The sequence below is a fragment of the Gymnoscopelus microlampas genome (assembly GCF_963454915.1).
Source record: "Gymnoscopelus microlampas genome assembly, chromosome: 18".
NCBI classification, from domain to species: domain Eukaryota; kingdom Metazoa; phylum Chordata; class Actinopteri; order Myctophiformes; family Myctophidae; genus Gymnoscopelus; species Gymnoscopelus microlampas.
Genome location: NC_139955.1, coordinates 19,382,212 through 19,408,182, shown reverse-complemented (window position 1 = coordinate 19,408,182; position 25,971 = coordinate 19,382,212). Strand labels below are relative to the sequence as shown.

General features: G+C 45.2%; 1 protein-coding gene across 1 annotated transcript in view; it reads left to right on the top strand.

The window, feature by feature from the left end:
* Positions 1–25,649, top strand: part of LOC311033532 (glutamate receptor 1-like) — a gene marked incomplete at its 5' end in the record, with an annotated part of 77,270 nt that extends 51,621 nt beyond the window's left edge. Inside the window, 5 exons of the mRNA XM_084041085.1 lie at positions 7,795–7,993; positions 8,625–8,872; positions 18,456–18,570; positions 22,566–22,700; positions 24,534–25,649. Coding sequence (XP_083897211.1) covers positions 7,795–7,993; positions 8,625–8,872; positions 18,456–18,570; positions 22,566–22,700; positions 24,534–24,710 — 874 coding nt within the window. The 3' untranslated portion in view covers positions 24,711–25,649. The remainder of the gene's footprint in view (positions 1–7,794; positions 7,994–8,624; positions 8,873–18,455; positions 18,571–22,565; positions 22,701–24,533) is intronic.
* Between the last annotated feature and the right edge of the window lie 322 nt (positions 25,650–25,971).

The window sequence follows — 25,971 nt, the reverse complement described above, 5'->3', positions numbered from 1 at the left end:
AGTAGGTCAGAGAACATAAATATGAGTGAAACGGTTACAATTTACTACAACTACTCCTCCTCCTCCGACTGATACTACAAATAACAATAATAATGATGATGATTATGATAATATTACAATAAATGCTTGTCTGTGTGTCTGTCCCACCATCTGTAGTTCACGTATCTCGAGAACCGTCCGACAAACTGACTTCAAACTTGTGTGCGTCAGCGACGGGTACAGCGGCTACTCTGACAACGGGTACCACTGGTATTGCATAACCGGATGGGGCATGCATTTCCAACTTAGTAACAATACAGATAATAACAGATTAAATATATTACCCAAAGTGGAAAAATATTATCCATGTGACATTATGCGAGCATTGAGAAATGCCATGGGTGGCTCACCTCAGGTTGCCATATTACAGCAGATACATTATTCATTATTGAATGATTCTGACCGTCAGGCTGAGAAATTGCTGTTGGGTATGTAGACTGTAAATGACACACTTGATTTATTTCAGCCCAGCAGCATGGAACTGAAGACACGCACGCACGCACGCACGCACGCTCGCACGCACGCACGCACGCACGCACGCACGCGCGTGTATAGTACAGTACACTCATGTGAACCTGGGAATTAGATGCTAAACAGCAGGCTAAATGAATACATGCCTTTCCCAGAATGTAAGCATTTTGAGGCCGCTAAAGCACATACTGAATTCTTATGTGCTTAATATTGTGTTAAGTGGTCAGATGGGTGGGCCCTGATCCAGAAAAGGTTGAGAATCACATGTATTAGAGGAACATGCCTACACAATAGAATATGACCATTTAGGGCAGCTTACTAACGCGAGAATAGCAATCCTACTTGTAATGTGTGTGAAGACTATAAAATGTCAAGATGGGGGCTTTTGGGCTTTGTGGAACTTAGTTCTTAGGACTATAGGATATACAGTAGGATTTAGGATTGTGGGGGAGAATGGAGGGCAACTCTGGAGAGAGACGGGGTTATAGAACACACACACACACACACACACACACACACACACACACACACACACACACACACACACACACACACACACACACACACACACACACACACACACTTTGTAGTGTGTAGTGCAGCTGTTTGATTTAGTTAAACCAGCTGAGTTTTGTACTGTTTATTTTCTTAATATAAAACTGTTTCCCAGAGGGACTTGTTATAACCTTGCCTGCTTCACTCAAAACTAATTGGAATCTGCTGTTTCTCAAGGAAGTTTCCTCTGTGTGAGAGAGGTGTGATGATCTAATGATCGCCCCCAGAATAAACTTTATTGTCACATCACAGGTTTACAGGTGTAAAACAGTGGGTGAAATTAGTTGTTGTTTTCTTTGCTAATTCCATCGTTTTATTGCTATTTCCATAAAAAAGAAAGGGAAGAAGAAGAGGGGGGGCAGGAGGAGCATCAGTCACTGTATTATTACAGTGTGGATAAATGACAAAAACACATTCAATTTGCTCATATAACGCTCATCATGTGTGACTGGGTGAGATACTGTACAGTAGTCTTCCCTCACAAAATTATTTATTCATTATTGACCCACAGGTCAGCAGTTTGTTATCTTGATGCCTCTGAAAATTGTTGGAAAACTGGTTTTGATCAGATGAACACTACACAGACAGAAAGAGACAAACAAACACACACGCACGCGCGCACGCACGCACGCACGCACGCACGCACGCACGCACGCACGCACGCACGCACACACACACACACACACACACACACACACACACACACACACACACACACACACACACACACACACACACACACACACACACACACACACACACACACACACACACACACACACACACACACACACACACACACACACTCTCCTCAGAGGCTCAAAGAGTCTCAAATCTGCATGTAAAACATAGACATGAATACACCAGTAGAGTGTGATGGCATATGAATGTAACTCTGGTGGATATGAATTACGTAACAGCCAGGGGACTACAAGACCAGAGTAAACATTGCCAATAGGATGAGTAGATATTGGGCCCTATTCTACATCCACTCAGCTGTGTCATCAGAAAGCTTAGAATAGATTTCATAGTTATGATGATGCCGCCAAAGACCTGTGAAGGAAGTAAGGAAGAGGCCCAATTTCTTTCCAATATGGCTGCTGTGCATAGAGCCTATTGTGTAGGTGATGTGGTGATGAGTGGCTTGAGTGGTGTCTGAAATTTGGTGAGTGGCTAAACTGAACTGGACTCTGCTGATGATTGTGGACTACAAAGCTGGCTGTCTCCGTTAGTTATGTACCCATTTGCCATGGGTTTAAGTTCTGTTATGTTAGCCTGTGGTGTAGGGGTGTGTGGCCATATTTTTGTTTTCAGTTTGTTCCCTGTTTTTCTTAAGTTTTAAGTTTTAGGTCAGATACCTGTATTTCTGTAGTTGTAGTAGGTAAAAGCAAGAATAGGATTTTGTTTTTGTTTTTAGGAGAAGCTATTGCCCAACTGTTTTAAGTAAACCACTGCCTTTTAGATTTTAAACTGGTGTTGGTGGGCTGTGTTTGGAGACTGGGAAGGAGGGAGTCCATATGTTTGTGTTACACCCGGTGACCCTTAGGCTGGGTTGTAACAGTCAGTTGCCATGCTAGAGACTCACGGTAGAGCATCTAAGGAGAGCCTTGCCAATACTCTGTGGCAACACTTTATTTCCACTGAGGAGAGCTGCTGGCGTTTGACCTGGAAAGAGACATAGACGAACAGACTGGGAGACGGGGGGAGAGAGAGAGAGAGAGAGAGAGAGAGAGAGAGAGAGAGAGAGAGAGAGAGAGAGAGAGAGAGAGAGAGAGAGAGAGAGAGAGAGAGAGAGAGAGAGAGAGAGAGAGAGAGAGAGAGAGAGAGAGAGAGAGAGAGAGAGAGAGAGAGAGAGAGAGAGAGAGAGAGAGAGAGAGAGAGAGAGAGAGAGAGAGAGAGAGAGAGAGAGAGAGGTGACCAATCTCCTCCTCTCAGCTCGTCTGAAGTGTTTGTCATGCCAAGTGCTGCCATGGCAACCTGAAGTGATCTTTTCACATGGTGCTGCAGCTCTCAGCTTGAGTTAAATGCTCTTGTTGTTATATACACACTCACACAATTAATTGTGCGCCGGTGTTGCGGACTCTAAATAGCTGATCTGTGACGCGTTGTGAGCTTGTAGATCGGCTATTTTGGGTGTGCGACAACCAAGTATAAATCCAACCTAAATCTAAAAAAAAAAAAAGTAACCATAAATGACTAGGAAAAAATGACATTTCTTCTATACTTCTGGGGACATTTGACCCTCACAAGTATGGTAATACAAGTACTCACACACTGACCTCTCTCCACATAGTGTTGACACTTATCTCCTTACAACCTAAAAAGCCATTAACACCAGCCATCTCAATGTGTCCATGGCTTGTGCATCCCTCAATATAGTGACGTGTGTGTGTGTGCGTGCGTGTGTTCGCAGACAGCGAGTGCTCCCATTCCACCCTGTGGATCAGTGAGGTATTGCTAGGGTTTATCATGGGGTTACATAAGGGCAAGACAGCCTCTCTCATCATTCAACCAGTGGCTTGTTAGATATATACTGTGCGTGCGTGTGCGTGTGTGTATATATATATATATATATATATATATATATATATATATATATATATATATATATATATATATATATATATATATCCCAACGCTTTAGTTTACTGCTGAGTGTAATTGCCAGCCTTTGCTATTATACTGTAGGCTGGAAGCAGTATTATCATAATATTCTCATTTTCGCTGTATCGCATGGTAATACTAACCTTTCATGGGGGAGGGGGGATGGGGGGAGTGAGTGAGAGAAATGGAGACTTGGTGTAAACCTCGACAATCTATTGTTGTGTTCTAAAGAAAAAAGCACTCAGCTGCATGCACTGTGTTACTGTGGCCTTGAAGATGAAAGACCTCACAATATGGTTCCCTAACAATCAGTCAACCAACAAAACAAACAAACAAAAGGAGGACAAATAAATGTTCTGTACTAATATACAGAGAGCAGAGATAGAGCGAGATAGAGCGAGAGAGAGAGAGAGAGAGGCAGAGAGTGACAGACAGTGGGGGAGAGATACTGATAGATAGGAGGAAGACTGAATGTAGATGGAAGAGACATAATGCATAAATACAGCCTCCCTTTCACTGCAGACCACAGACTCCAGTCAGAAATGGTTCGATAGAATAGCCCTAGTCTCCTGAACTTGATAACTGTTTTATTATCAAGAACGGTAATTATTAACAGTTTCACACGTACATATAAGACGTACATAAATGATAGTATATATACATCATAAAGCACTTATAATGCTTCATAACACTCATAAATGATTTTAATTATAACAAAGACACTTCATAACTAAATCATTTTTGGTAGTTATAATATGCTCTTGCACTGAGCTTATAATGCATTATGACCAGCACTTATAATATGTCATAAAGTCATTATATGTTGTCATACATGATTATAAACATGTATAACGAGTGTTATAATGCCTTATAAGTAATGCATTATAAACATGATTATAATGCATTTGAGACCCGACCTTTAAGTAAAGTTTTTTTTTCAAAATGCAATTGAAGTGATGAAGTGATCTGACCATCAGTGGCATAGCCAGAACGCTAGCCTAGGCTAGGCCTAGGCAGGAGCGGGTGGGCACGACTAGCAGAGCATCGGCCGGTCAGCGCGGGCACTCGCGCCTCCTCGGCCTCAAGCTCTGCTGAGTCGGCGCGCCTCCGTCATGGACGATAACTATTATCACGTGTGCGTGTGAACGCGTGTGAACGCGTTCCCCTAGCGTAGCTTCCTGGTTGCTACGTGGGGGGGAACAACAAAAGACAGGTCCGCGTCGCATCAAAGCCCCGCCTCACCCTGAAGCCCCATGCCTAAAAACAAGCGCTCCCCTTCCAATTTACCTGGAATGCCAATTTACCTGTGACATATTTTTTTTTTTTTTGGGGGGGTGGGCACAAAAACGAAAAGGGTGGGCCCAGGCCTACCTATGCCCACCCGTGGCTACGCCCCTGCTGACCATGCAGAGGAGTAATATATTAACTTATCTTCTTTTTTTAACTGACTCACAAAACCAAAGCCTCTCCCATTATGTCTCACCAGGATAGGCTGCATGCCTGTATCCATCCATTTATTAAGAACTCATCTCCCAAATAAGTCAGTTAGCATAGAAGAAGCCTATTGACCTGTCCCCGATTTGTCTTTAAAATCGCTCTATAATTAGCCATTTTTCTCCCGTTTAAACCTCTGTAATTCCTAATCCATTGTAATGTGTCTGTCTCATCTTTTACACTTGCTAAAGCCATTAGTCGTGCCAATTAGCATATCGAATAAAGGAGGCCGACCAGGGGAATTCTAATGAGAGTTAAATGCTACACCCGAACCGGTCCTCAAGGAGAGGAGGGTCGAGGTGGTCTGACTCTGACACTGAGATGTACAATAATGTGTGGATAATGTACAGTAATGTATTAGAAGACCGAACCCCACACGCACGCACGCACGCACGCACGCACGCACGCACGCACGCACGCACGCACGCACGCACGCACGCACGCACACACACACACACACACACACACACACACACACACACACACACACACACACACACTATATGTACACACACACCTTCTGCTCCATAGGCCTACTTGTATGCACATACACGCACAACTCCCATGAGGGAGCATGCCTGTACACACACAGGCTGATTCACACATTTACTGTACACACTCTCTCTCACACACACACACACACACACACACACACACACACACACACACACACACACACACACACACACACACACACACACCTCATTATACGCGATCACATTTATGATAGCATTTACTGCTGCCGTTTCCATTGCTCTTAATTGTAATGCTCAACAATAATGAATTGGCACAGTGAGTAATGGATTAATCAGTGGCTCTTTACAAAGCTATGAAATTATACTGTCTTTGTTGTAACAAGGCAACCTGGTGAATGTTTCATTAAGGTGTGCTGTCTTCTTTCTATTAATGTATGAGGGGAGGAGAGGAGAGAGGAATGAAATTGTGATAGGAGTTTAAAGAGTTTAAATCTGGACAAAGTTTCAAACATTTATCTGCTTCTGCAAGATGTGTGTGCGTGCGTGCAATGCAGCACCATGAGATATATGGACAGAGAGGAGGGGATGAGGACAGAGGATAAGAGAGAGCGAGTAAGAGAGATTCGAGATTTTACTTCCAGCATCACAGGACTATAGCTAGCAGTCAGAGCTACACTACTGTATGTTTGTCAGTTTCTGTGATTACTGCCAAAGCTAGTCTTGTCTCCTTCTCTCTCTCTCTCTCTCTCTCTCGTCTTGCTGCCTGTATAACATCTCTTTCATCTCACCCTAACCAATGTGAATACAGACTCCCTTTCTACAGAGCAGCAAACTAAAGGCTCACTGGCTCACATGACCATGTCGCTTGACAAAACTGTTTACATGTATACTTTGTCACATAATTCACCGTCAGAGAATCATTCATTTTCTCACTTGTTGACGTTTTGCAGCAGCTCTAGATGTGATGTGGGGAATAAAGATTTGTTTTGAATCCCTCAGCCACAACATAACCTTTGCCCATCTCACAAGAACACAGATCTCCTCCCTCCCGTCCTCCTATATCCTGCAACATGGCTTTCATTTCACATCACCTACTTTCAAAGGCTCTACAACCACTCTCTGTTTGGTCTCCATTGACTCTGTTCTCTTTCTTTTCCTGGGCGCTTTCATCATCCACCTTCATCTCAAAGCCATTTTCAATGACTCTCGTTCTCTCTTATTTCATACATAATCATACCTTTATGTTCATGGTCCATTTATTTTGACAGCAAAAACTATGAACCACTGTTGCATCCTGAATTCATAATGTAAGCCTCTTCCATGATGTGTAATGTGATGAGTTTTCTGCTCTAAGCTGTCCAGGCTGTCTTCAGAGAGACTTGGAGAGGAAGAGGAGAGGAAATGATTGTTCCCGGGGGGAGTTTGCTCGCAAATCAACCATTTGTTTTTGAAAGTGCTTGTACAGTATAGTGGCTAAGTGTTCTCTCCTCCCCATTAATCTCCTGCAATTAATGGCCATTGTTCCATAGAACATATTGGTAACTTTCTTAAAGTGAGATTAATTTGGCAGGGTTGAGGCGAGTGGGTCTTTGTGGTGCTGGTTATCTTGTCTCAGCACATTGTGGGCTAAGCCCTCCAAGCCTGGTGGAATGAAGTGAGTGGATAGAATGTGATGGAATGTAGGTCACTGGTAGTGTAGTGGTGAAAGTCATTTTTAATGTTAAAAATGTTCATTTTATGTCACCTGCTGCAATTTTCCAAGGCTGGAGTTATGTATACATTTTGTTAATATTATTATTTTTATTTGTTTCATCACATGTACAGATATTGCAATCATGGAATCAGGGATTTAAAGCTACGATCCGGTAGTATGTTAATACAGTAAACTAGCACATCTGCAGTGGTTGGAGGTGATCTTCCTACACTTCCATTGGTAGATTTCTCAGCTGTTGTCGGGTAGGACTGTTTGACAATATCAATACAGTTATTCGAAGCAGACGGCGCAACGGATTGGACACTAGAGGTGCCGGCATCTTTATTGTAGTGCGGACAGTGAGGCAACGGACACAAAACGTACAGATTGTAGCTTTAAATTGTCTATCCTTATTAATGCATGTCCTTTGATAACCACATGAACTTGTCTCTCTACCTGTAGGTCTCTCTCTGGGCGTATCGTCGGTGGCGTGTGGTGGTTCTTCACCCTCATCATCATCTCATCCTACACGGCCAACCTGGCTGCCTTCCTGACAGTGGAGAGGATGGTGTCTCCCATAGAGAGCGCTGAGGACCTGGCCAAGCAGACAGAGATAGCATATGGAACGCTGGACGCTGGATCCACTAAAGAATTCTTCAGGGTGAGGACCTGATGGAGATCAGCTGGTGAAAAGAAATATGCATGCAGCATATGCACACTAGGGTTCAACTGGATCATTTGGCCAGATACCGACAAAAGTAAAAGGGAGGCCGGATATTTTACAATTTGACAGTAAACGTTAGCGTCCAAAATTACCAATTATCAATGCCCTGAAACAAAAAACTTCACTGTCATTTAATAATTATAAGCATATTTTTCTACATTATGTTCTGCAAAAAAGTTAGCATTTCGGTGCATACCGGACAACATGTGTTGACCAATTCCGATATATCTATGATAGCCATTATGTAACCCAATACACCCAATTACATCGGCCGACCGATATTTTTTATTTGACAGGGACAATACAAAAAAACAATGTATCAAGTTATAAAACATGAAACCGTTGCATTGTATATGGGGTTTATAGCCGAGGAGAATTTGCAACCCCAGCAAATTAGCAAATATCGGCCGGGCTCTAATTCACACACACATACACATACAAACAACACTAATTTCTGAAAACTAGTTTGGAGAAAGCAAATTTTCACTCACCTCTGTGATTTCTCTCTGTCTGTCTCTCTTTCATTCACTCTCACCCTGTCCCCCCGCTGTGCTGTGCATCCTTCCAGCGCTCCAAGATAGCTGTGTTTGAGAAGATGTGGTCCTATATGAAATCTGCGGACCCGTCCGTGTTTGTGAAGACCACGGACGAGGGAGTGATGAGGGTTAGGAAGTCCAAGGGGAAGTACGCGTACCTGCTGGAGTCCACCATGAACGAGTACATCGAGCAGCGGAAGCCCTGCGACACCATGAAGGTGGGAGGGAATCTGGACTCTAAAGGTTATGGCATCGCCACCCCCAAGGGCTCTGCCCTCAGGTAATCATCTGTCAGTGCAGCCTGCGGATGGATAAACGCCTTTTGCGTGCATGCTTTGATCAGCTCGTTGCATGATGATCACCACCATTTTTCACGCATTGTTGATTGGTCCATCTGGATCAATAAACATTCATTTCATTTTACCATGCATTCATTTCACGCTGTTTAGCGAGAGGCTGTTAACTGCAGCATGTGACACATTTTGCTTTACTCACATATCATTTTGTGGATGTATATCCTTGAGAAACGTCTCACACAAGCTTTTTCTTTTAACCTCATTGCAGGTTTGTCTCCACACTCACCTTTTCCATAATGTCATAACTATAGGTTACTCACGTAACCCCGGTTTTATGATAATATAAGCGAGATGTCTCGCTATGGGAGAGCGCCCTCCGGCGTGATCACACAGAAGTACACCTTCATACACTTCCAGACAATTCATTGGCTGGACTGACCTTCCTCTGACTGGAGGTCCCGCCCTCATCCTATATCAGTCAGTGGATGGGTCATTTTCCCTAATTCAAGATAACCTTTCTCTTCTCGTTCGTAAACAAGAAGGGTGTCTTTCGAGACATCTCGCTTATATTATCATAAAACCGGGGTTACGTGAGTAACCTATAGTTTTATTTCAAATATTTCACTCGATGTCTCGCTATGGGAGATATAGTACACTCCCTGATTGTTATCTCGAAGTCCAGAGTATCCAGCCTAGGGGCTTGATCCCCTTGTCTGGAGGCTACACTAAGGACCGTACTGTATGCGCCACAGGGGCTGCAGTTACGTCCAAACTGTAGAACCTGGCAAATGTCAAGGCCTAAACCCAACATGCCATACTGCAGACACCTCAGATGGAGACCCCCCCGAAGAGGGCCCATGATGTCTCCCTTTCCCTCGTAGAATGTGCCCTCAGTCTTACTGGGGCAGCATCCCACCACTGTAATAGGCTAACTGAATAGCCTCTAAATCCAGTGGGAAAGTGTCTGTTATGCAATGGGCCAGCCCATGATCCGTGGAGCCCATGTCACAAAGAGCTGATCTGACTTTCTCAAAGCCTTAGATCTGCCAATGCACATTTCCAAAGCCCGAACCGGACAAAGGCAATGTAACCTTTCATCCTCCTAAGAGGCGAAAATAGGCGGGTGCAACGTATCCAAGGTCACAAGGACACTTGGTACCAAGGGGTTCTCTGGCCCACACCCAGGTCTGGGTGTGACAACCACCCTTGTAGCCCCTTCCTTGCACTGCGTACACTCAGCGTGTTCTGACAGTGCATGAAGATTACTGAGCTCTACAGTAGTCACTGAAGCCATCAGTAACACAGTCTTGATTGACAGTTGTTCTGTCAATCTGACACAGAGGCTCGAAAAGTGTTGGACAGGAGTCCAACACCCGGCTCAAATCCCAGGGCGAGACCGGGGACTTTGACTCAGGAAGAGACGTTCTGTCCCTTCCATGAACCGACAAACCAGGCGGTGCTGACCCACCGTCTCGGCCCCAAGTAATATGGCAGGCTGAGATAGCCGCCAAGCAGACTTTATTGAGGAAAAAGCTCTGCCCTTATCCATTAGGTCCTGTAGAAGGACTTAATGGACATTGGCTTGGAACGGCACAGTGCGAGACTTCTCGCATCGTGTCTCAAACCATTCTGGGGTGACCCCACGGCACTCAGATTCATCCCCTCATGGGCTGAGCCCAGAGAGTCAGATGTACTGGTCAGGGACCAAATAACTCACCCCCTGCTAGCGTTAGCATGTTTTCTGCGTAACGGAAGCAGCCATGCGGTCGTACAGTAGAGGTTCGACTGACACCCAGTGACCCCTTCTGGGGCCACCAGTATCACCATCAGCCCCTGGTCCCTCACTCTCACGAGTGTGGGAGCTAACAGGGACAGGCGCAGAGACCAGTCGTCTGAGATGAATCACAGATTCCTCCAGCGACACAGCGCTGTCACACATTTCTCTGTGACCAACACACGACCACAACTGCCCAGCCGTCTTAGCGATACGGCTGAGGCCCTCATACCTGAGATTCTTATGCACATTTTGAAGGAGACCCTCCGGCCCGTGCAAAATTGTGCCAGGCAGGACAAAAAGGACCGATCCTTTTCAGTGGCGGGCTGACTTTGAACAATAGTAAGTTCAGAGTCCTGCCTATGAAATTCGCTGTTTGTGCAGGCACCAACACGCAGTTGATCCTGAAAACTTGATTTCAGTAGGTGAGACACCACTTTCCGAGTATGCTGCCTTGCCGCTGATTCTTGAGTCGGCTTGTAGCAGCCCATCATTTTATGTAAGACGCTATGCGAGTGCCTTCTCTCCTCAGAGGGCCAATCGCAACCTGCGTAAATTCGACAAATACTCTGGGGCTGAGGACGTCACAAACGGTAGCACCGTGTATTCGTAATTTTACCTCAGAACCCTAACAACAGAGATTTCTGTGTGGTGGGTAAAAAAGGAGCATAAAAATAGGCGTTTTTTTTTTTTTTTTTTTTAGGTCTATCGATGTGAACCAGTCTCTCTGACGCACCATGCGGAGAGAACAGATTTGATAACATCCTGAATTTGAACACCTTTAGATACTGATTGAGGGCTCTTAGGTCCAGTATCGGACGCAGCCCCCCCCCTTCTTTTTGACCAGGAATAGCACGAATAGAGCCCGCTGTTAGCTTGGTCTCTTGGTATTTCCTGTACAGTTCGTTTTCCTAACAGGGAGAATTATCTTCCTGTAGAAAGTCGCCCGCCTGTCCCCTGCTTAAGAGAAGATCGCTTCCACTAGCTCGGGGAGGTCTTGAGGCGAACTGTAGTATACATCCCTGGATATAGAGTGCAGCACCTACTGTGGTGTGTTGCACTTTATCCATTCCGGTATCATACAGTGGGGTCCCTACAACACTAGTTAGGCTCGATTGTGGTGCCATGGTGCCATATAGTGGTTGAACAGAGTCGACCGTGAGCCGTTCCCTTGGGGACAGGGCGTAATCGTCATCTCTTCATGGCGAGTGTTCGCCCCGCTACCCTGAAGTGTCTGTGAGACCCCTGCGGTAGCGAGCGCGTGTCCCCTATGTTCTGGTTTTTGTCCTGTTTCATTTCTTTTTGCCGTGCCCCTGAAATTCAGGCTGTAACGGTTTGAATTTTATTGGAGAAACAGGTAGAGAGGGTTCAATTTCCAATAACCACTCCGATGTCTTGCCAAGGAGACATCGTGGTCATAGTATCAGCGAACCGGGGTTACAGTCGTAACTCATGTTTATATGCACACAACATTATTCACATAATGTATAGTGTGTAAAGTCATTCTCCTTTCCATCGGGCGGTGGAGCGTGTTCGCCTCGCCCACCCGGCCATCAGAACTCCAGGACCACCAGAGAGAGAGGGGGAGGCGGTGTCCACCGTCTCCTCCTGACATAGTCCCAGCCATGTCCCTCTCCTTTCTGTATTTTACTCTTGTAGAGTAGCTACCCGAGGCCTGCCTCTGGCTGGCTAGGGTGCTCCTCCTGGCCTGTAAGCTGCAAGCGAGAACGCCTGCCATTTAGGCGACGCGTGCTTCGCAATGGATTTGGGCTCTCGTGTCAGAGCCGTGGCTTCTGACGTGAGGTGTGTGGCAACCCCTTCTTCCACGGGTAGCGGAAGAGTAGGGCTCAGCTCAGGACACGTCAACTGTTGTCCCAGTGCTGGTTGCCAACAGGAGTAGGCATTAAAACCATTCTCTCATATTGGCTGCGGCTCGCGGCTATAGGCTACGCCGCTGGCAACTCGAGGTCGAGTATGAGTCGTGGGGAGAGGCTCGTTTTACTGGCCAGTCGCCTGCTCAAATGACCTGGTTATAGGGGACATAATCTGTACCCCGGAGTAACTTTTTGGGCCTCGTCCGTGTCCTCTTCCGAACTTGGTGTAGAAGGGACTGGAAATGTTGGCCCGCTTTTCTGACGAACCTAGGTTCGGTTAGTCCGCATGCTTATGCGGAATGGACCTTCCTCACACGGCCCTCGGGCTGCGTGGGTTGGTCCCAGGCAAATAACACATGAGTTGTGTTCGTCGTGACCCGACATTCCATTACCGCAGACCCCGCACTCTGTCTAGGGACAGGGGTCCCTTCGTTGCTGGACTGCAGCGGTCATTGTTCACAACACGCGTGGAGCCTGTTTGTGGCAGGGTCTGTAAACAGGGGAGTCGTGTATGGGAGAAAAACCTTCTAAGCTTTTATTGTCCCAGAGAAAAACACGATGTCGGTGTTTAGCGTGTAGCTAACTGTAGCCTGCCCAGCTGGTAGTTTATGATGCTAGCTGGTGGCTTGCAGAGCTGAAAGAGAAACACTAGGAGCGTTTAACGCTAGTGTGTTTGCTCGGTTTTAGCTTGTGGCTACGAGGCCACTTTAGAGACGAAAACACGATGTGGAGCAGTGATGCTGTCATGTTTTTACTCAGTGATAGCACGTTGTGTGCAAAGCGTGTTGCTAGTGGGAGCTTTAAGCTTACCGATGGCAACGTGCTAAGCAAGCCGGTAGCATATTATGCCAGCTGGCGGCGTACAGGACTGTCTCTGAAGGAATACAGTAGGAGCGTTCTACGCTGGTGTTTGCCCGGTGTTTAACTCGTGGCTAAAAAACATTTCTGGGAGAAAACACGATGTGAAGCAGGTTATGCTGCCGTGTTTACTCTGTGTCAGCACGTAGTGTGTAACGTGTTGCTGGTAGGAGCTTGTTAAGCTTCACCGATGGCAACGCACTAAGCTAGCTGGTAGCGTATTAAGCTGGTCAGAGAAAAGACACATTTAAGAGTGTAAACGCTGGTGTATTTTTTCAGTGTTTTAGCTCATGGCTAAGAAAACACCTCGGAGAAAACCACGATGTAAAGCAGGGACGCTGTCGTGTTTGCTATAGCTTGCCAGACGTGTTGTTAGTGGGAGTTTATTAAGCTCACTGGTGACAATATGCTAAAAACTAGCTGGTGTCTTATGGCGCTAGCTGGTGGCGTGCAGAGCTGACCCGGAGAAAGCACACTAAGAGCGGACGACGCTGGTGTGTTTACTCGGTGTTAGCTTGTGGGTGAGAAGTCACCCCGGAGAAAAAACACGATGTTAAGATGTCGTGTTTACCCTGTGTTAGCATGGTAGCCTGCAAGAAGTGTCGCTAGTGGGAGCTTTAAGCTCTTGGTGACGACATGCTACGCTAGCCGGTAGTATTATGATACTACCCGGTGGCGTCCCGCACTCTTTTCTGCGGGACCGGGGCTCTCGGACCCGGTCCTGCTCCTCAGAGTTGTGGAGGCCATGTTCACGTTAAACGTTGTAAGCGTTAGGGAACAGAACAGGGAGGAGGGAAAAACGAAAAACAGAGGGGTTGAGCAGACTATGCTCGCATGTTTGTTTGTTTTTGTTTTTCCCTAGCTAGCTCGTGGCTAACTGTGGTTAGCAGTCTGTGGGGCTGAGGAGAGAGCTCAGGCTCTCCCTCTGGCGACCTGCTGCTAGGCTGGTTAGTAAATAACGTGAGGTTGGGGAGAGTGTATTAAACTCGTCCTTGAATCACGATTTACTATGTAAGCAGACCATGCTTTCTTTTTAGCTTATTAAGCTTGGCTATGGAACGTATCAAGTTCCTAGCAGGGCAACTTGTGATATTGTCACAGTTGTATTAGTCTATACCTTCAGTCGGCAGCGTCTCGCGGTCCGGGATATTATCCTGTCCTTTTGAGACTTTTCGCAGTGCTCGACTTGTTGAGGTAGACTGGGAAAAGAACCTTGCGATATTATCACAGGTTTTGTAAGAAAGTCAACACCTACCGTCAGTAGCGTCTCGCGGTCCGGGATATTATCCTGTCCTGTTGAGACGTTCGCCGTACTGACTCCATAAGGTGGACTGAGAAGGTGCTTCCTCGATCGCGAACGAGAAGAGAAACTGAATTAGGGAAAATGACCCATCCACTGACTGATATAGGATGAGGGCGGGACCTCCAGTCAGAGGAAGGTCAGTCCAGCCAATGAATTGTCTGGAAGTGTATGAAGGTGTACTTCTGTGTGATCACGCCGGAGGGCGCTCTCCCATAGCGAGACATCGAGTGAAATATTTGAAATAAAACCCCAAATTGACTTTGCTACTGTCACTTCTGTAGAGCATCTTGGGCTTACAGCCATGTGTCGTGTGTTGCGGCCACTCTGAACCTCTGCCAGCGTCCCGTATGTCTGTCAGAGGCTCAGGCTGGCTGTGTATGAGCGCTAGCATAAGAGGTGAGGGGCCACTACGAGACGATGGCTGCCTCCTTCAGCGATGCCCTTTCATTACATCCTGAGCTTTTGCCTTCCTCAAAGCCCCTCTGAGGGCTGCGATTTGATTTGATCTGCTATGAAGCTTCTGAAGGAGGCTCTCAAACTCACACCTTCATACAAGTGGGTTCAGACTTGTTGCGTAATGGTGGTATAAGTACATACAGAAGACACAAATGCCTACACACAAATGCCTACACACACACACACACACACACACACACACACACACACACACACACACACACACACACACACACACGCACACGCGCACACACACACACCCTGTCACAAGGTGCACATACTTACATGGAGCATCTTTCTCATCCATTATGAATGTAAAACACGTCTTCTTTCACACCAACAGGGCACTTAGAGCAAGATCACAGCTGAGGAGGTCACATCTCGTATGTCTGCTTTTCCACTTACGCCAGCGTTCATGTCTTGAATCTGAAACCAACAGACTTGCAGTGATTTCTACCTCCTGGTGTGATAATGAACCATATGAGCAGGGGTGCACATAACTTTTTAGGTCTGGTACGCAGAAGAGCACCTGGACATGTGACTTGGTGCGCATGGCGCCCGTCCCGTTTTGTCAACGGGGGGGGGGTTTCAGCCCGGACAGTTTTGTCAACGGGGGGGGGGGTTCAGCACGGTGCCCACCGGACATTTTTGTCAACGGGGGGGGGGGGGGGTTCAGCACGGTGCCCACCGGACATTTTTGTCAACGGGGGGGGGGGGGGGGGGGGAGAAAAAAGGACGCTCTGCTTCTAAATTCCGCCGATTTTTGCCGATTTTTTTTTTCTCACGCTGTTACATAAAGCCCCCAAGGTTGGTGCCCTGTGCTGCTGCGCTGATTTTATCCGCCAGATTGGGACGTTATTTTGCACCATTACGGTGCGTTCATCATCGGTGACGAGTGCCTCTAACAGCCGCTGCTGGCTGCGTGCACGCAGCGAGGCAATGCGAGGTGACGCGAGTCATATCTTACCCCTGTGCCTAATGGCTGTACATGGGGCCGACGAGTGATTGTGTGAGTGTGGCTTCAGGAAGTAAATTCCTAGCCTCGATCTCCAGGCTTTTATTTTTTAGTTTTGCTAAAAAATAAAAGCTTGGAAATTCCTGTCCCAGCTGTTGGTGCGCAAAAGCGCCTCGCGTCGCCTGATGTGGTGCGCATTTTTTATTTTGGGTGCGCATGCGCACCTGCGCACCAGTTATGTGCACCCCTGCATATGAGAATGCTAAACCACACTGTGTTTCTACCGCTGAAATCCGAGAGCAGCAGCTATCATCGCATCCACACTTTAACTAGCTTCCTATTTATAATTCTCTTCCCATCGCAGACAGAGTGTAGGGGGGGCATCTGAAGCATTTTAATCTGTTTCTGATAAGCCTCATTCATTTTAATGAAAGCAGCCATAAGAGGCGACTTCATTCAAATTCACTAAGGATTCATCTCGGGGTCCACATTGGTGGATAGACAGAGGTTGGAATGGACAGACTATAGGAGTTCAGCTTTGGCACCTAAAGCTTCACTCAGGGGCTTGATTTACATTTCACCACAAATTAGAGTCCATACAGCAACTCTACACTGTATTAGTCATAAGACAAGTGGTGAAATTAATCATATCCCCTGCAACATAGTCGTAGTGGGTTGGGGCCTACAGTGTAGCAGTGGACAAGTGCTGAAGATGGCCTCTTATTATCTGTCTGTTATGGTGTTAATTACTAGCAGAGCAGTGTGTGGTATTCACCCACTGTCACCCTGGGCATTCACACACATCTGATACTGTCAAGGAAGTTAGAGTTTCATTAGCAGATAATGGACATTTTTGAATGGATGCATTGTATTAAAATGAACCGAAATTTAGGGCTTTTGTATTTTTTCTTCTTTGTCAGAGGAATAGATTAACTGTTTCTGACATTCCACTCAGAATCAGGCGCTAGTGAATGTCCTTTGAATACAAAAGGCCAGGTTCAATCATACCTGCTGTGCCAAGCGGCGTTTTAAAGATCACGTAACGCCAGTCTAGATTGGATTTCACCGTTGATATTTCAGCGCTGGTCTAATTGAACCTGGCAGATTGGAAAGAAAACGTGCTCAGTTGATGTAAATGTAACCTTTTCAATTCACAGGCTGTATTAACAATGTTTTTGAAACACAGTTTCTCTCATGACTATACTGTTTGTATTATGTGTACAGTACAGTAATCCCATCTGTCCCATGCCTCCAACCCATCTACACCCCCCACCCGACATCCACTAGCTTCCAACCAACTGACCAACTATCATTTAACCATAGCAGGTCTCTGGACCATTCATGGCCACACTCCTACACACCACGATTTCTTTCTTTCTTTCTATTCTGAGTGTGAGAAAGAATTCCAAGGTTTTACCAGCTGTGTTCCCTAAAACAAATGTTTTCTACAGCTGTGACGTGGATAAAGGCTGTCTGCATCACCTGTAGAGGAAGGAAGAATATCCCCCAACCACTTATGAAATTATTATTGTACAACTGCTACAGCTGAAAAAAAGTACCAATTTTAAAATGACAATCAGTTTATTAGAATCTGTCCTTCTGGCGCTGTGTGTGGAGATAGCATTTCTCCATAGCTGGTCAGCTTTAGGAAATACATACACACACAATGGAGAGGGAGATAGAGAAAGAGACTGAGGGAGAGAGAGACAGAGAGCAAGAGAGAGAGGGGGAGGCAGATAGACAACCGTGATGAAGATGCATTGGATGTGTTGGTTCAGAATAGTTCTGTGTTTCCTTTCCTTTTAAGCTGCTCATTTGCTGAACGCACAGTTGGCACACAAGTGACCCTGACACCTTGAATACTGCTCCCCCTTTGGCGCCTGTCTGTCTCAGGACATTTTATGGATTTATTGCTGATAGGTTTGTGTAAATGAACATCACAAACCCCTGGGCAGTCGTACGATGTGAATATTGAACAGGGTGGTTGCCATAGCAACGTGAATGCTAGTGACAACTGAAAGGAGATTACCATCCACACAGACTGACTTCTGTATCTAAAGCATCTTCATGTGTCTGGTGTCTGCTCTGCCTCCCTCTGAGAGCCCTCTGCTTGGTAAAACCTGACTCCAATATGGCCACCCAGCATTCCAATCCATTACAGATATACAACTAACAAATATCAGACATGTACTGTTTACATCCAGAGCCCACGTCGCTGCTCCATGTCCGTAGCCATATAAGCAGTTGTCATGATCACCACCTCCGTAAAACCAATCTCACTATACATGTGTCCGACCGAGAGTGTTCTTTTCCCCCTAATGGCTATCGTTTTATTATCATTTTCAAGAAACCCTGTTAACCTGGCAGTGTTAAAACTGAACGAGCAGGGACTCTTGGACAAATTGAAAAACAAGTGGTGGTACGACAAGGGAGAGTGCGGCAGCGGGGGAGGGGATTCCAAGGTCAGAGCCAGTTTGACTAACCCAGCGGGTAACACCCACCACCACCCGCCACAGTGGGGAGGGTAACCGGCAGCCCACACTGCGCCACCTTTGTGCCAACCCACCTCCACTGTACCTCTATGGGGAGGAGAACAGCCACAAGGATGCCCCCATGGAGGAAGCATTCTGGTTTATATTGGCTCCACTTAAAAAGGGCAGAGGAAATAAATAATTCTATCTCCTCTGCTTAGACACAAATGACTCTGGTCTCAATTGAGCCAGAGTCTGGATTTGAAACAGTTGAGTCTCTTGTGTACAGGGATATTTGAGCGCTGCGTGCATCCATGCATATGTTTAGCGGCTTAGCGGTAATATTTAATCAGGCTTAGTTCATTTGGCTGTATACCTCGATTTGCGACGTAGTCAAACACTCTGGATAACGGAGGGTAAAGCAGTGTGCCGGTTACCCAAAGTGATATAGTAATACACATCTACTGCCTTAGGGAGCAAGATAATTAAGATAGATGGAGTATTAATGCATATCACTTTGACTGATGTCTCTAACATGTTAATGCTATGTACAGTCTGTGGGTGTATGAGTGTGTGTGTGAGTGTGAGCGTGTGTGAACGAGTGTCTGTTTTACAATATGCAAGATCAAGTATATGTGTTTGCTACTGTTTCTGAATGAATAACATAAAATAACATGCTATGATATGTTATTTATGTTATTTCCTTACGGTTGGAAGAATCCCAGTAAACCTAGCGGTGTTGAAACTCAATGAGCAAGCCATCTTAGACAAACTGAAAAACAAATGGTGGTACGATAAGGGGGAGTGTGGCAGCAAGGACGCCGCAAGAAAGGTCAGTCTCCAAACCAGTCCTGTCATCTCAGCACACACCCCCCCCCCCCCCCCCTTATCCCCAAAAGAACGTCCCTGATCTGACCCTATAGACCAGCACCAAATTCCAGCCCCAGTATCCCTGACATGCAGCGACACTGTATCACTCCCTGCAGCTCAATAAACAACAGCTCGGGTCTCTCTGTCTCTTCACACTGACGAGTGTTTAAGTGTTAGAAATTTGTCGGTCATTGCGATCAGGGCTGTGCATTGCCCATATAAATAGTGCATAATGATTTGGATAGCTTTATGGAATATGCAGTGATTCACTTGCACTAAAGTTATCAAACAAGTTGTCTAAATCCTTAATGCTAGTCTTGAAGCATAGCGCTGCTTCACATCAATGGCTCTATAAAGTAAATCGCTATAAAAAGGATTATACTTTATGAGCCGAGAGAGAGTTAAAGGTTTTGTCTGCAGACGCCTCAGGAGAGCTCAGTGTGGAGAGAAGCAGACAAAGCCTTATAGGAACATGTTGAGCCCTGACCCTTGCCCTTTGGCCTCTGTAATGTTCCTCTCCCAAGTCTATCAATGTAAATTGGAGTGTGTGCATGTCTGGATGCCAAACCCATGTCAGTCAGCCAGCAGGTTTTAAATCATGTCAAGTCCCCCAACCTGCTTGCATGCATTTGCAGTATTTGGTTTAAAGCAGTATTTCACTTTGGCAAAACATTGTTTAGATTTTTAGTTGGAGTTCCTCTGAAGCTGTGTGACATCTGAGAGCTGACCAAGGCAGCCTTTGTCACTATATGCATCAATTCTGTATTTAATTTGAATAATCTAGTCCAATAATAATCTAGTACCATAATAATATTACACATTGTTTAATATTACTGTATATGAGAATACTGTATGTCCGCTGATAATGTGATTTTATGGATCCAAGGTAAATATAATATCAGTTGGCAGTATTGGGTTGTTTCCATGTCATGAAGCTTGTTAAAAGTATTACTTTATATTTTCCAAATATCCAAAGCAAGCGGTTAATGAAGAAAATTGATGAATATAAAGTGTTTGAGAGCCAGTGACCAAGTCCTGGGGCTGACAAGCGTAATCTGTCAGTGACTAGTCTGTGAACACATCCTGTAGGCAAACAGAAATATGCTACCAATGTAAAATACTGTTTATAATGTGGCTTTAATCTCCCCAAGTGATAGAAAGAATATTCCCTGACAGTCACAAACTGACGAAAATGTTAAAATATGCCCGATGCCAACCTTCCACAGGACCCAGATAGGTTGAAGGATTTAAGTCTAATCTTTAACGGCCCCATTTCATTACAGAATGTAAATAGACAAAAAATGTAAGTAAATGTAGTTATGCAAGGATTATATCTCCAAGCCACTGAAATATAAACTAACTGATCTAAGGCTTTATGTACAGTATGCTATTGCCGCATGAATGCATGTGTCAAATGCATTTTGAGCTCAGTTTATTTTACCAGTACTGTACTGTACGACTCCCCCCACACACATTCTGTATAGCTTATGTACGAAAAAATGTTGGCAAATTGTGGCAATCTAAAAATGTTGTTTAAATGTTTAGATACATACATACATGTATTTAAACATGTATACATACATACTTACATATAGATACGTTTTAAATATTATTAGTTAGATTAACATAGATTGAAATTAGTAATATTGGAGTGTAAGCAAATTATAATGTTTGTTCATATATTTATTATTGGGGGTATGTCAACACATTGTCTAGTTTTAACACTTGGGATGTTTTTGTTTTTGTTTTGTGTGTGTTGTGTGTCCATTACTTAATTTACTGTCCTGTGGTCACCAATCAGTATGTGTTTGAGTTCTAGAACTTACAGTATTTCAAAAATCAGTATTTGTGTCTGTTTTTGAATGTCCTGTGTGTCCTTTGGTACAGTATATCACGGTAAAATGTGGGAAAACGGTAAATGTATAGTTTTACTGGTAAATGTGTACATTTATTTCCCTGTGAGGTAGGAAATCTATGATTGATTGATTGATTGATTGATAGATTTTTATTAAGAATTTAAACAACTCAAAACAAGTGCTCCCTGTCCCAGACGGACAGTATCATCGTGCTTATTTGCTTTTTATCCACATCTTCTGGGAAATCTATTTGTAAAGCTATTGTTACACGTCAATCCATAACCAGGTATACAGTACTACTTATTATATTTTAAAAAATCAACACGTATTTAATACATTGTCTAGGGGTCTTCTGGCATTGACAATGTAACCGGATTTATGGTGCAATCTTTTGCAGCATCCCTACTCTGGCATTCGGTTATAGACAAATCCACAGAGCGCTGTGGTATCAAACTCCTGCTGTGGTGTGCATTCTGACACCGCAGTTATGATTGCGCCAGGGGAGCGCTCTGTGGATTCATCTATACACAAACCCAATAGCTTATATTATATTTCCAATCACAGACATAATGCAAAGGTGATTCCCTTTAGTCCCTACCAACCTATGATGACTTTTGTTGGCTCAGGAGTCAGGACTGCTACACGACACCCCATTGTAGGTCAGCGTCTACCCTTTGACTCGGACAGCTCCGTTCTGTGTGCATCGCAAACTAAACTAAACTTAAACAATAACGTTTAGGAGAGAAAATGACCTTCACATTGTCTGTGTGCCCAGCGAGTATACTCACAGAAAGTACTGTATTCCCTCAACTCACTGGTACGCCAGAGCTATTGCTCTGCTGCAAACCTATTCCACTGTGTCTCTCTCACACATCGGTGTCTCACTGAATAATGTCCGTACTATACACAGTCCAACTCACGACATCATTGGTAATCAATTATCCTGTATTGGGAAAATGTCATAACACTAATCAGCCAGAGAGGAGTCTAATACACAGCAGTGAAAATAAGCCCTTAATCCTTAATAAGCATAGTTTAGGGGGCAAATCAAAGATAATGTATGGGTTTGAACAGCAGCAAATGTGTAGCTTTCCCACCGCATTGTAAAATCTACACATGTACCAGTAAATCTATACATTTCCCATTAGTCCGCATTTACCGAGACATGCAGTAGGCCTATGTACTGTATATCATGTCAATGGTGTGTTGGTGTGGACTAGTATCTGTGCCCTCAACTCCACGTTCCTCCTCTCTATACAGGACAAGACCAGTGCTCTGAGCCTGAGCAACGTGGCGGGGGTGTTCTACATCCTGATCGGAGGCCTGGGCCTGGCCATGCTGGTGGCGCTGGTGGAGTTCTGCTACAAGTCCAGAACCGAGTCCCGCCGAATGAAGGTGTCGACCGCGCGGGCCGCTGCCACCTCTGCCGCTCAGGCGTTTCACTGCTCAGCCTTAGACAGTGGCGATAGCGCCCCCTACACTGAGCTGCAGAGCTACGGCCTGTACGCCAACAACACGGTTAAGATATAAGGGCAGAGCACAGCCACGGGGTAGGAAACGCTGTGATGATGATGATGATAATGATGATGATGATGATGATGATCTTCCTCACCCCTGCCCATCTAACCGTGACCACAGTAGGGCCACTCACGCCTTCCACCGCAGTGCAAAAGCTCTCCTGTACCTCTCTCCCTCTGCAGCTCCGTGGCTTACTTTGATCAAATTATCCGTATCACTTGATTGTAAAATGGCCCTTTTGCCTGTTGTCCTTTTTACTATTCTGTGCTAAAGATTCAACATGCACACTTACAAATGCCTATAAATACACACATTTACAGATGAACTAATGCATAGAAATACATGCACACTTTACATTTGTACAACACAGGTAAAATTGCAATTGTACAACACAGGTAAAAAGGAAATTTGTATCAAAGTGGTACATATTTCTTTCCTCTGCTAATCTCTATCCTTCTCCCTCTGCTACTTTCGCTGACTGTCTTGCAAAGTAGGGCCCATTGTAGTTGCACATTGTATATATGTTTCCCATAAGGCAGGCCTGGTGCAGATCCCATGTGTTTCATCTCTGCTTTAGCCTCAACTACTTTTGAATATTACATGACATATTACGGCTGCTATTATTATTATTATTTAATACTTAACAGACAACATTTTAGAAACCAAACATCCTATAACAGATGACAAATAACAGTATTCTAATGCTGGACTACTTCCTAAATCAGAGACAGGATGAAATGCTCTTTATGGACTAAGCAAACATGAGACAAGGAGTGATCTTCTCTGGGAGTGTTCACGTTTTTAACGAGACACCTGATCCGTATGCTTATGAGATGGTACCTTATTAGTCCAGTCTGGCCTTTATTCTGTTTGGGTTTAAAGCAACAACAGAGCAGATCCAATAAGAGCGCTCAATAAATCTCCAGTCCCCCATGCAGTCTAAACATGTTGGACTGAATCAAGCTGTCTTTGCTGAAATCTAATCTGTTATAGAAATGAGATGTAGGCGGACGGGAAATACGCAGCAACACACATACGTGCGCACACACACTCACATACACACGAGAGACACAAATTGCATCATTAGCTCCAATTTCAGGCCCACTGGCTTCCATTGTAATAAACTGAAGAATGAAGCAATAAAAACGATGAGTGACGCACCCTTCCTGCGCCCACACTCCTGCTCTGCTCCGCCTGTTACCAAATGAGGATGTTGATGTATGTCGTCCCATGCCAGAGAGTGGCGCTCAGAGCTACATGAAGACAATGAAAGCCAATGTCCTGTGACTCTTAAGCTCAGTTTATACTCCATCGCACGACAGTGTCGCTTGCCAACAAGAACTGAACAGATCAGCTCTTTTTGGCAAGTGACACATTAGGCTTTCAACTCAGGCCAATTCCTAACAGCAACACGTTGAGGTGGTGTCATGAACAGCTGCTGGGGCTCATCTATTAATTTGATAAGAGGCTAAGACCGGAGGAGATGCCTGTTGCTGAAACCTACATTTGATGCTGTCGTCTTTGTTCTTGTACAAGAAAGAACCCCCTGGGGGATATACATCATACTCTGTTCACTGCTTGCGCTAATCGGTGCATTAGTCTCCCTTGCTCCTATGGGGATAAACACATGTCTGTGAGTCAGATCTAGCCGACAGTCAAAGCATAACATGAACCCTAACGTGATGCTGTGTGTGTTTTCCCCTCCGACAGCAATCCATCAACGACGCCCTGCGTTGCTCCACACTGACGAGGATGACGAGCGGCAACAGCAGCGTAGGCGGAGAGAATGGACGCATCCTCGCCCACGACTTCCCCAAGAGCGTCCAGACTCTGCCCTGTATGAGCCACACCACCACCAGCATGGGACTGGGCGCCTCCGGCATGTGATCATCACCAGACTCTGGAGTGTGTGGCTGGGCTGTGGTGGCGAGGGGCAGGTGGGCTGGAGGGGGAGGCTCTTTGACACTACAAACATGGCTGCCCGGTTTTACCCCCTCCAACGCTCTGCCCCATCGCATCTATTCCCCCTGGCTGTGGATCTCTGCCCCCAACCCGACCCGTACCTTACTGCCAAAATGCACTCTCGGACTCGCTGACTTATGTTAACTTTGAACCAACACAGACTCCCATGTTTTTGTTTCCGTTTAGGTTTTTTCACCAACAAGATGTTTAAAAAATAAATACATGAAATAAGGAGGAAAAAAGGAAAAGGAAGAGGTGCTGCAATAAGGAGGTTTTTGACTTTTTTACGATGTCCATTCATGTTGAGACAATAAAAAACTATGGACGAAAGGTAGAAGAACAGACGTGTGCGCTGTGCCGTTGTATACGGAATTGTCGATTTCACGCCTACGTGTGCAATATTCTCACCTCCACCGCTGATCTACTTTACTACCTACACGCTATCTGAGGGCTGCGTCATTGTGACCTGTTTCTTTGCACAGAGTCGGTGGAGGAAGTCAAAAGAAACGCTTTACGGCCGCTAACGAGGATTTTACTTTGTGTTGGGAGAGCCTCCTGTTTCGTTTCGCCCTTGCCGTGACTGGTTTCAGAGGACACCATGCTCTGAATCACTCATCCAGTTGTTATGGTGTTGTGTACAGTTTACATTGTGGTAATTTTGCGCAAAGAGCTTCATCAAAAATGTTGTTGATATCATTTGTCCTTGATACAGGGGTTAACCCTGTTTAAATCTGAGATTAACTAGCCTACGACATATATACATTGCTGCTACATCACCATTTTACACACCATGCCTTGTCTTGTAGTAGATGACATTTCACACTACGTGTGCGAACACACACACACACACACACACACACACACACACACACACACACACACACACACACACACACACACACACACACACACACACACACACACACACACACACAAGCCAAACACTAGCCATTTGGTTCAGTAGACAGCTTGAAATACTGACAGTTTACTGACAACGATCATTTCAGTCTGATCTTGAATATTGACCTTGACCTGTATTCAATATGAAGAGAGAAGAAACGTGAATGCTATACATTCATCTGTGGCTATGTGCAGTTCTGAGTGACCTAACACTGTATTTAGTTCTCTGACAGTCATAAATCCACTGTTTGCAACGCCCGCTCAAGGACAGTGATACAAGATCAGA